Source organism: Caretta caretta, chromosome 10 (assembly GCF_965140235.1).
Source record: "Caretta caretta isolate rCarCar2 chromosome 10, rCarCar1.hap1, whole genome shotgun sequence".
NCBI lineage: Eukaryota > Metazoa > Chordata > Testudines > Cheloniidae > Caretta > Caretta caretta.
The window spans coordinates 44,445,040-44,457,074 of NC_134215.1; the positions used below are offsets into that span (position 1 = coordinate 44,445,040).

The 12,035-nt window shown below is 47.7% G+C and overlaps 1 protein-coding gene across 1 annotated transcript; it reads right to left on the reverse strand.

Moving 5' to 3' along the window:
- Window positions 1-7,242: 7,242 nt before the first annotated feature.
- Window positions 7,243-9,083, reverse strand: LOC142073477 (uncharacterized). The gene is made up of 2 exons (XM_075133320.1): window positions 8,173-9,083; window positions 7,243-7,784 (listed from the first exon to the last, which is right to left on the reverse strand). Exons 1-2 carry the CDS (start codon window positions 8,750-8,752, stop codon window positions 7,243-7,245), a joined length of 1,122 nt encoding a protein of 373 aa, XP_074989421.1. The 5' UTR covers window positions 8,753-9,083.
- Window positions 9,084-12,035: the final 2,952 nt, after the last annotated feature.

Genomic DNA, 12,035 nt, shown 5'->3' on the forward strand with positions numbered 1-12,035 from the left:
GGCAGGAGACATTTAACTGGTTCCCTGGTCATGGTGTCTTTGAAGAGGAGGCCAGAAGACATCCTGTTGATGGCTGGGATTGTGTAGGGCATAGGCTATAGTTGACCTGGTCTGCAGGCCAGCTCCCCACACCAGCCTGAGGACTCGAGGAGGCAGAAGTGCTGTATTGGTGAGGGGGCTCTGAGAGGGTTAGCCTATCACCATGGGACATTGGCTGGAGGTACCCAGTGCCTCTGCCATGTGCCCCTGCACCCTGCCAAGAGCCCCGCACCGAACACCCTGCACCCACCCCCATCCTATGCCCTGCACTCTGCACCCAGCTCAGTGAGGGCTCAGGCAGGATTTGCCTCATGTCAGCATGGCAGGAGCAGAAATCCCATCCTGGCCCTGCCCTGCATGGCCACCAGCCCATCCAGGGCTGCCCCGGCCCAGAAGATGGAGCCGCCAGCTCCCGGCCAGCTACCCAGGAGACAGCTCCCACTCCCTAATGTGAAAGCCCCTCTGATTGGCCGCCTACCCCAGTGCCCCGCCTACTAGGGAAGAGCAGCCAATCGACTGCCGCAGCGAAATTCTGCCTGGCTTTGAAACAGTAGAAAACGGGGAGGAAGATCTGGGGTCTGGAGACCTGTTCCTGCTCAAACTGTCCTCCCCCAGTGTGGGCCCCACGTGGACATGTACTGCATGTGATGTTATTGACATAAACTATGACAGAATTGATCATTGTTGCAAGACTATATTATATTTGCAACAAATATTGTACAAAGGTTGTCATGTGTGATGTCTGTGAAAAGGCTATGATTTGCTGGTTATGATTATGCTCTCTGTATGCATGTATCATTTTTGTATTTAAAGTTATAAGTATTGGCTCTATACATCTGTATTTCAAACTTGTGCTATGCTTCTGGGTGACACCCCAGACAATGTGGCATCAGCTCTGCCTAGCCTGCTTGATCGCCCGTTAAGCTATACAACTGACCCACTGAGAGAAGGCAGATACACCTTGGGACTCAGCAAGGCTTGCAGGGACATGCCTATGGACAGAGCTCTGAGGTTTTTCCAGGCCATGTGCTGGATGGCTTGTGGCTGGAACAAAGACAGCACAAGCCACATGGCAAAAGCACTATAAAAGGCAGCAGCAACTCCTCCATTTTGTCTTCAGTCCTGCTGCAAACCTCTGGAGGAACTTTACTACACACTGAAGCTCTGAACAAAGGACTGATGACCCATCCCAGCTGTGGATGTACTCCAGAGACTTGATTTGAACCTGCAATTTATTCCATCACTGCTGCAGGCCTGAACCAAGAACTTTGCCATTACTGTAAGTAATTGATTCTATTTAACCAGTTTTAGCTCTCATCTATATTTCTTTCTTTTTATGGATAAACCTTTAGATTTTAGATTCTAAAGGACTGGCAACAGCGTGATTTGTGGGTAAGATCTAACTTGTATATTGACCTGGGTCTCGGGCTTGGTCTTTTGGGATTGGGAGAACCTTTTTTCTTTTCTTGGGGTATTGGTTTTCATAACCATTCGTCCCCATAACAAGTGGCACTGGTGGTGATACTGGGAAATTGGAGTGTCTGAGGGAATTGCTTATATGACTTATGGTTAGCCAGTGGGGTGAGACCGAAGTCCTCTGTTTGGCTGGTTTGGTGTGCCTTAGAAGTGGAGAACCACCAGCCTGGGGCTGTGACTGCCCTGCTCTAAGCGATTTGTCCTGAATTGATATTCTCAGTTGTGTCCTACCAAAGGCAGCATCGTTACGCTGAGGGAATGGGGAAATCAGTCACTTGGCAGGTAAGTGGGAAACCAAGGACATATCTGGGCATAAATCCCATGCATGTGTAACCCTTCTGCAAGGTGGAGCCAGCAGCAACAAGGGCCAGGTTCACTATCCAGGGGTTCCTTTTCAACAAGACCACACAAAACCGTCTCGAGCCCCCACCCAGTGACCTGGGACAATTACACATCACCCCCTGGGCATCTCTAAGAGGCAATACTTCGCCTCTCGGAAGCACAGAGTCTGAGTGTAGCAAAAACTTTTAATAAAAGGAGGGAAGTAGCTCAGCATTAATTTGGGAAAACACCACAACTAGGGTTCATAAACATAAACCATGAGCAAAAGACCCACCCCCAAGTCAGTTGGGCAGTGTCCTTTTCCCCTCAGGTTCTTAAGTCCAGCAACCCAAAAGTTCCTTTAACGTGCCCATCCCTTCTCTGTACCCCATCACAGTTGCTGTTCTTGGCCAGTGCAGCCCCAGAGTTCAGAGGTTCATCCGTAGAGTTCACCTCCCACCCTGTGTGGGAAGGGAGGTAAGAAGGCACCTTACACGCTCCGCTGCTTGGGCACTCGCTCATCACTCCAACAGCTAATTGCCACACCTCTCTGCAGGACTCTGCTCTGGCCCTCTCTGCCAGTTGCCCTGCTGGCTGCTTGCCACACCTCTCCACCACCCACCATGCTGGCCACTCATCAAGATGCCCCCCACTTAACACAGCTCTCAGTGATTTCAGCTATTAGTAGGGGGAGTGTCACTGCTAAAAGGGGGACTTGGAATTTGGCAAGAGGGTCGCCCAGCTATCCTAGGGGAACTAAGCAACTTGGGCCAACAAATAACTACCCATTCTGGACCCTAGCCCACTAAAAAAAACAAACAAAGCTGCCTATGTAGCTGCATTAGAACCAGCAGGTACATACACCAATAAGAGCAGCACAAAGGGAGTCGCGGGATCCAGAGGAGGATATACTAGAGGCCGCTCTTGTGGATGGGGAAACCGGGGGAGGTTGGGTGGGGGGTGACAAGGAAATTGGTTATACCCAGACCTCCAGCAATATCAGATAGCCTCCTCCCAGCAATCCAAGGAGGGAGATAGGCACATGGAAAATCAGGTTCGCAGGATAGCCTGGCGAACACTAATGCAGCACGGGGCAAACCAACAACAGTGGAATGGGGCCCCCACACTAGAACTAGTCAGGGAAGCCATAAGGTTGCAAAAGCCACCAAAAGAGGTGGCTAGCATAATTCCTAGTGCACCACCCTCTTCTTCCTTGATGCAATGCTTTCTGGACACACTCCCTTTTCCAGGGCAAAAATAGAGGGGTCCACTGAATGAGGAACCCCCACCACCAGTAGGGGCACAGAGGTGAAGGTTCAGAGGCAAAGTCTCCTGGGATTCTGGGGGACGGCCATGTGTGTACGTTCAGCAGCGTGGATATACCCCTACATTAGCTTTAATAGATACAGAAGCCGCTGTATCCTTAATCAAAACAACGCCAAAAGCAAAAAAAAAAAAAAAAAAACCCAAAAAACCAAAAATCAGGTAGCTTTAAAATCCTTTCAAGGAAAACCTAGTTTCGGGTGGGAATGGACCCAAGTCCCCTTTTTGGTACAAGGGTTTGAGACATTAGGGGATTTGATCCAGACTCCTGCTATGGTTAATGAAATTATTCTGGGATCTGATTGTTTTTGAACAACCAATGTAGTAATTAATATGCCTAGAGGTACTCTTTGAAAGTTAGAAATTCCTCCTCCCCATTCAGGAAAAATCGGGCAGAATGTTATATTAACAAAAGGGGGAGACAGACCAGTAGTCGCACTTATGGCTCAACAAGCTGAAAAGTGAAGCTTAAAATTCCCCTCAATATGGACTCAAAAAAACCCAAATTGCAGTAAAATTAATGCTTGCGTTAAGATTGTTGCGGAATTTGTGCCTCCCCAAAAACAATACTCTTACCCGAGAGAGGCAAAGGCCCAATTGGTGCAAACCATCCAGGAATTAAAACAACAAGGGGTCATTCAAAAAACGAATTCACCCTTTAACTCCCCTGTGTGGCTAGTGCTAAAGGCAAATGGCCAATCCTGGCGTTTAACAATTAATTGTAAAAGAATTAATAAGGGCACCATTCCTATTGTGGCTGATATGACATAGGTCATACAAAAAGAGCAAGCCACATCGAAATATTTCTCAGTTATTGATTTGGCGAACTGTTTCTTTGCCATACCCCTACATCTGGACTCACAAAATCGGTTTGCATTTACAATAAAGGAGCAACAGTGGACCATTTGTCAGTTGCCCCAGGGATATCACAACAGCCTGGCTATTGCCCATCAGCATGTTGCAGATATGCTAGACCAGTTGAGTCCACAAGAAAGGCCTTTTGTGTTTTCATATGTAGATGACATTTTGATATTTGGGGAAACTGAGGCACAAACTCAAACACTAACAAAAAAAGTTTGGGCACTAATTCAGGAAACGGGGTTCAAAGTAGCCTTAGACAAGGCTCAGTTGGTGCTACTTCAGGTTACATACCTGAGCATAGTTGTTGAACAAAAAGGAAGACAGGTAGATCAAAGGAAGGTATGGGGACTAGTAGAAATGCTGGCCCCTGCCGACACCCACTCTTTAAGGGTATGTCTACACTACGGAATAAGGTCGAATTTATAGAAGTCGGTTTTTTAGAAATCGGTTTTATAAATTCGAGTGTGTGTGTCCCCACAGAAAATGCTCTAAGTGCATTAAGTGCATTAACTCGGCGGAGCGCTTCCACAGTACCGAGGCAAGCGTCGACTTCCGGAGCGTTGCACTGTGGGTAGCTATCCCACAGTTCCCGCAGTCTCCGCTGCCCATTGGAATTCTGGGTTGAGATCCCAATGCCTGATGGGGCTAAAACATTGTCGCGGGTGGTTCTGGGTACATATCGTCAGCCTCCCGTTCCCTCCCTCCCCCCGTGAAAGCAAGGGCAGACAATCATTTCGCGCCTTTTTTCCTGAGTTACCTGTGCAGACGCCATACCACAGCAAGCATGGAGCCCGCTCAGGTAACCGTCACCCTATGTCTCCTGGGTGCTGGCAGACGCGGTACGGCTTTGCTGCACAGTAGCAGTAACCCCTTGCCTTCTGGCAGCAGACGGTGCAATACGACTGGTAGTCGTCCTCATCGTGTCCGAGGTGCTCCTGGCCGCGTCGGCTGGGAGCGCCTGGGCAGACATGGGCGCAGGGACTACATTTGGAGTGACTTGACCAGGTCATTCTCTTTAGTCCTGCAGTCAGTCCTATTGAACCGTCTTATGGTGAGCAGGCAGGCGATACGGACTGCTAGCAGTCGTACTGTACCATCTTCTGCCAGGCAGGCAAGAGATGAGGATTGCTAGCAGTCGTATTGCACCATCTTCTGCCAGGCAGGCAAGAGATGGGGATGGCTAGCAGGCGTACTGTACCATCTTCTGCCGAGCAGCCATGAGATGTGGATGGCATGCAGTCCTTCTGCACCGTCTGCTGCCAGCCAAAGATGTAAAAGATAGATGGAGTGGGTCAAAACAAGAAATAGACCAGATTTGTTTTGTACTCATTTGCCTCCTCCCCTGTCTAGGGGACTCATTCCTCTAGGTCACACTGCAGTCACTCACAGAGAAGGTGCAGCGAGGTAAATCTAGCCATGTATCAATCAGAGGCCAGGCTAACCTCCTTGTTCCAATAACAACGATAACTTAGGTGCACCATTTCTTATTGGAACCCTCCGTGCAGTCCTGCCTGAAATACTCCTTGATGTACAGGCACCCCCTTTGTTGATTTTAGCTCCCTGAAGCCAACCCTGTAAGCCGTGTCGTCAGTCGCCCCTCCCTCCGTCAGAGCAACGGCAGACAATCGTTCCGCGCCTTTTTTCTGTGCGGACGCCATACCACGGCAAGCATGGAGCCCGCTCAGCTCACTTTGGCAATTAGGAGCACATTAACCACCACACGCATTATTCAGCAGTATATGCAGCACCAGAACATGGCAACGCGATACCGGGCGAGGAGGCGACGTCAGCGCGGTCCCGTGAGTGATCAGGACATGGACACAGATTTCTCTGAAAGCATGGGCCCTGACAATGCATGCATCATGGTGCTAATGGGGCAGGTTCATGCTGTGGAACGCCGATTCTGGGCTCGGGAAACAAGCACAGACTGGTGGGACCGCATAGTGTTGCAGGTCTGGGACGATTCCCAGTGGCTACGAAACTTTCGCATGCGTAAGGGCACTTTCATGGAACTTTGTGACTTGCTTTCCCCTGTCCTGAAGCGCATGAATACCAAGATGAGAGCAGCCCTCACAGTTGAGAAGCGAGTGGCGATAGCCCTGTGGAAGCTTGCAACGCCAGACAGCTACCGGTCAGTTGGGAATCAATTTGGAGTGGGCAAATCTACTGTGGGGGCTGCTGTGATGCAAGTAGCCCACGCAATCAAAGATCTGCTGATATCAAGGGTAGTGACCCTGGGAAATGTGCAGGTCATAGTGGATGGCTTTGCTGCAATGGGATTCCCTAACTGTGGTGGGGCTATAGATGGAACCCATATCCCTATCTTGGCACCGGAGCACCAAGCCGCCGAGTACATAAACCGCAAGGGGTACTTTTCGATAGTGCTGCAAGCTCTGGTGGATCACAAGGGACGTTTCACCAACATCAACGTGGGATGGCCGGGAAAGGTGCATGATGCTCGCATCTTCAGGAACTCTGGTCTGTTTCAAAAGCTGCAGGAAGGGACTTTATTCCCAGACCAGAAAATAACTGTTGGGGATGTTGAAATGCCTATATGTATCCTTGGGGACCCAGCCTACCCCTTAATGCCATGGCTCATGAAGCCGTACACAGGCAGCCTGGACAGTGGTCAGGAGCTGTTCAACTACAGGCTGAGCAAGTGCAGAATGGTGGTAGAATGTGCATTTGGACGTTTAAAGGCGCGCTGGCGCAGTTTACTGACTCGCTTAGACCTCAGCGAAACCAATATTCCCACTGTTATTACTGCTTGCTGTGTGCTCCACAATATCTGTGAGAGTAAGGGGGAGACGTTTATGGCGGGGTGGGAGGTTGAGGCAAATCGCCTGGCTGCTGGTTACGCGCAGCCAGACACCAGGGCGGTTAGAAGAGCACAGGAGGGCGCGGTACGCATCAGAGAAGCTTTGAAAAACAGTTTCATGACTGGCCAGGCTACAGTGTGAAAGTTCTGTTTGTTTCTCCTTGATGAACCCCCCCGCCCCTTGGTTCACTCTACTTCCCTGTAAGCTAACCACCCTCCCCTCCTCCCTTTAATCATTGCTTGCAGAGCCAATAAAGTCATTGCTGCTTCACAGTCATGCATTCGTTATTCATTCATCACACAAATAGGGGGATGACTACCAAGGTATCCCAGGAGGGGTGGTGGAGGAGGGAAGGAAAATGCCACACAGCACTTTAAGCACAGCACTTTAAAAGTTTACAACTTTAAAATTTATTGAATGACAGCCTTCTTTTTTTTGGGCAATCCTCTGTGGGGGAATGGCTGGTTGGCCGGAGGCCTCCCCACCGTGTTCTTGGGCGTCTGGGTGTGGAGGCTATGGAACTTGGGGAGGAGGGCGGTTGGTTACAGAGGGGCTGCAGTGGCAGTCTGTGCTCCAGCTGCCTTTGCTGCAGCTCAACCATACACTGGAGCATACTGGTTTGGTCCTGCAGCAGCCTCAGCATTGAATCCTGCCTCCTCTCATCACGCTGCCGCCACATTTGAGCTTCAGCCCTGTCTTCAGCCCGCCACTTACTCTCTTCAGCCCGCCACTTACTCTCTTCAGCCCTCCACCTCTCCTCCCGGTCATTTTGTGCTTTCCTGCACTCTGACATTATTTGCCTCCACGCATTCGTCTGTGCTCTGTCAGTGTGGGAGGACAGCATGAGCTCGGAGAACATTTCATCGCGAGTGCGTTTTTTTTTCTTTCTAAGCTTCACTAGCCTCTGGGAAGGAGAAGATCCTGTGATCATTGAAACACATGCAGCTGGTGGAGAAAAAAAAAGGGACAGCGGTATTTAAAAAGACACATTTTATAAAACAGTGGCTACACTCTTTCAGGGTAAACCTTGAAAGTTAACATTACATACATAGCACATGTGCTTTCGTTACAAGGTCGCATTTTGCCTCCTCCCACCGCGTGAACGGATTTTGGTTGAATGCCAGCAAACATACACTGCAATGCTTTGTTCTACAGTGATTCCCCAGTATGTGTTGCTGGCCTGGAGTGGTAAAGTGTCCTACCATGAAGGACGAAATAAGGCTGCCCTCCCCAGAAACCTTTTGCAAAGGCAGAACCGCAAATGCCAGGGCAAAGTAATCCTTTCACATGCTTGCTTTTAAACCATGTATAGCATTTTAAAAGGTACACTCACCAGAGGTCCCTTCTCCGCCTGCTGAGTCCAGGAGGCAGCCTTGGGTGGGTTCGGGGGGTACTGGCTCCAGGTCTAGGGTGAGAAACAGTTCCTGGCTGTCGGGAAAACCGGTTTCTCCGCTTGCTTGCTGTGAGCTATCTACAACCTCCTCATCATCATCTTCTTCGTCCCCAAAACCTACTTCTGTATTGCCTCCATCTCCATTGAAGGAGTCAAACAACACGGCTGGGGTAGTGGTGGCTGAACCCCCTAAAATGGCATGCAGCTCATCATAGAAGCGGCATGTTTGGGGCTCTGACCCAGAGCGGCCGTTCGCCTCTCTGGTTTTCTGGTAGGCTTGCCTCAGCTCCTTCAGTTTCACGCGGCACTGCTTCGGGTCCCTGTTATGGCCTCTGTCCTTCATGCCCTGGGAGATTTTCAGAAAGGTTTTGGCATTTCGAAAACTGGAACGGAGTTCTGATAGCACGGATTCCTCTCCCCAAACAGCGATCAGATCCCGTACCTCCCGTTCAGTCCATGCTGGAGCTCTTTTGCGATTCTGGGACTCCATCATGGTCACCTCTGCTGATGAGCTCTGCATGGTCACCTGCAGCTTGCCACGCTGGCCAAACAGGAAATGAGATTCAAAAGTTCGCGGTTCTTTTCCTGTCTACCTGGCCAGTGCATCTGAGTTGAGAGCGCTGTCCAGAGCGGTCAGAATGGAGCACTCTGGGATAGCTCCCGGAGGCCAATACCATCGAATTGTGTCCACAGTACCCCAAATTCGAGCCGGCAACGTCGATTTAAGCGCTAATCCACTTGTCAGGGGTGGAGTAAGGAAATCGATTTTAAGAGCCCTTTAAGTCGAAATAAAGGGCTTCATTGTGTGGACGGGTGCAGGTTTAAATCGATTTAACGCTGCTAAATTCGATCTAAAGTCCTAGTGTAGACCAGGGCTAAGAGTGCTGCTAGGAGGATTCAATTTTCTTAGACCACACATTTATAAATATGCTGAAATAACTCACCCATTGTAAAAACTGCTAAAAAAAAAAAAAAGACAAAATGGAAATGGGGTAAAGAACAGAACTCGGCTTTACCCTACTAAAACAGAAGGCTCTCACAGCCCCAGCCCTGTGTTTCCCTGATGAATCACAGCCTTTTGTTATTCGTTTGATGGCTCATAACATGGTCTTGGCTGCCACACTATTACAAAATAATGAAAAGGAAAAGCTAGTGCTGGTAGCATATGAATCCAAAAAATTACAAGGAGCAAAAATAAATTTTTATCCTGTGAAAGTGAGTGTCTAGCAGCTGTCTGGGCAGTACAATCTTTCGAGCCACTCACAAGAACAGCCCCTATTACTATCCAAAGTACCCACACTCCTCTCAAGTACATTTTGTCAGAAAGATTGTTGGGAGGTAAAGTCTCAAACACCCGAATGGCTCAATGGACGCTTATTTTAGTTAACAGAGGGGTAACCGCAGAAATTGTGTCCAAGCCGGACATGCTAACACATACACTAATTAAAAAAGGGAACCGACAAAAATGTCCGGAGGTTACTCTGGAGCAAAGAATTGCCTTGGTAGAGGCACCCCCACTGGAAGAATTAAATTCCGTGGGTCAAGAAAAGCATGTCTGGTTTACTGACGGGAGTACAATGGTAGTAAAAGGAATAAGATATGTAAAATACGCTGCTTTTAACTTAGAAGAGGAAGTCGTTCAGAGATGTGTAGATCATGGATATGCTCAGAATGCCAAGCTCCACGCAACTTATCAGGTTTTAAGGCAATATTAAAATTCCCCACGGCCCGGGTATATTTATGCTGACAGTGACTTTTGTGTTAAGGGGATACAGTTTTGAATACATGATTGATATAGGAACGGGTGAAAAGTGGCAAATGGAAAGGATATTGCATATTCAAAGGTTTCAGAGTAACAGCCGTGTTAGTCTGTATTCGCAAAAAGAAAAGGAGTACTTGTGGCACCTTAGAGACTAACTAATTTATTAACTAAATTAACTAAATTGGTTAGTCTCTAAGGTGCCACAAGTACTCCTTTTCTTTTTGCATATTCAAAGAAATGGAAATGAATTTACCGGTGGGTAACAAGGAACCCTAAACAGTTAAAGGTGCGACATGTAAAGGCACACGGTAAAGGAAGGGTATGGAGGCCAGCTGGAACAATCGGGTAGCTACAATAGCCCAACAGCATGACAGCAGTCGTAACCAAAGGTCAAAAAAGGAATATCTGTGCTGACACATCTGAGTCAACAAATGGCACTACAGACTGCCCTAACCGAGTTTTAAAAAAAATAAAAAAACCAGGAGTTACTTAATGTAGCCCGTCAGTTTATACATGAAGGAGTGAAAGGGACTTCAAGAAGGCGAAAGCAAGCAGCAGAATGGGAGTGTATGGAGGATGATGTTAAAACATGGGTGCGGAATTGTGTGTGGAGCGCTCAGGACAAGGCTCGTCCTCCGCATTAGCAACCCAGGATGCACCAACGGAGGCTTGGGCCGGGGCACAGGGCTCAGATTGATTTTATTAATAAATTGCCAAGGAGTAAGGAAGGGTTCCAGTACTTATTGGTGATAATTGATTCCTTTTTGGGATGGGTGAAAGCATTTCCCACTAAAAATAACAGCACCAGGGTGGTGGCCAAAAAGTTCTTTCATAGTATCTAAGTATGTAAGTATGTAAATATGGCACCCCTGAAATAATAGATTCTGACAATGGGGGAGCCTTTGTAAAAAAAAAAAAAATCTTTACAACAATGATAGAAGCCTTGAGAATTAAACAAAAGCTCCATATACAATACCGGCCTCAGTCCTCAGGCCAAGTAAAGCGCATGAACCGCACTGTTAAGGAAGCACTCTGCAAGGTAGTAAATCACACAGGAAAAGACTGGCCGGATAAACTGCCTCTGATTTTGGCTGCCATCGGCAGCAGTAATAGGCTAAGGACAAAAATTCAACCCTTTCAAATTCTGTTTGGACATCCAATGCGCCTAATGATTGATCCTAGTTACCTGGTACAGGGTCAAGAAGAGAGCTCTGACATAACCCAGCATAATTATTTTCAATGGCTCAAATAGTCACACAAAAATAAAACTACCCTCCAGTATAAAATTAATCAGGCCATCAAACACATAAACAACAAAATTCAGAAACAAAGGCAGGGAACCAAGTCATGTACCTTAAAATGGGAAAAAGGGGCCACTCACTGGAATCAAAATGGATAGGCCCTTACTCCATAGTGGACCGCCTTAGCCCATTGGTATACTGTATTAAAAACAATGAAAAACTAAAATAGGTACATATTTCACAACTTAAACTGTTTACATAAATAATAATGTTTAAATTCTTTGCAGAAAAGACCTTCCTGGAACCTAAGCACAAGATGCTGCTTAACCACCACAATGTTAATCCACAGAAAATAAAACTCCAGTGTAAGGTCTGGCTTTACCTGCTTCTGGGAACTTTCAGTGCCCAAATAATTAAAGCAATCATGGGAAAAGATGCAGCCCTCCTCATAAGCCAATATTTAAGGAATAATTCGTTCCCCGCCAACCAATCATGGATTCCTACCCATAATCTGGTAGTCCTCATGAAATGGTATAATAAAAACACTAGCCAAATCTTAACACCCTTAGGAAATACCAATGTGTATGCCTGGGAAGGGAAAGTGGGACTTAAAGTTCACCTTATAAACACCACAGGAATACCAAACCGCTGGGAAGTAGGGGTTAAAATAAAGGGTCCCTATGGGGACACCACCTAAAGTTCCAGCTGCTCACAAATACCGTATCAGTAGAATAAGACTGTTAAAACAGAAACAGTACTAACAGCTATTGTGGGGTACCGTCCAATACCCCGTGGTGAAT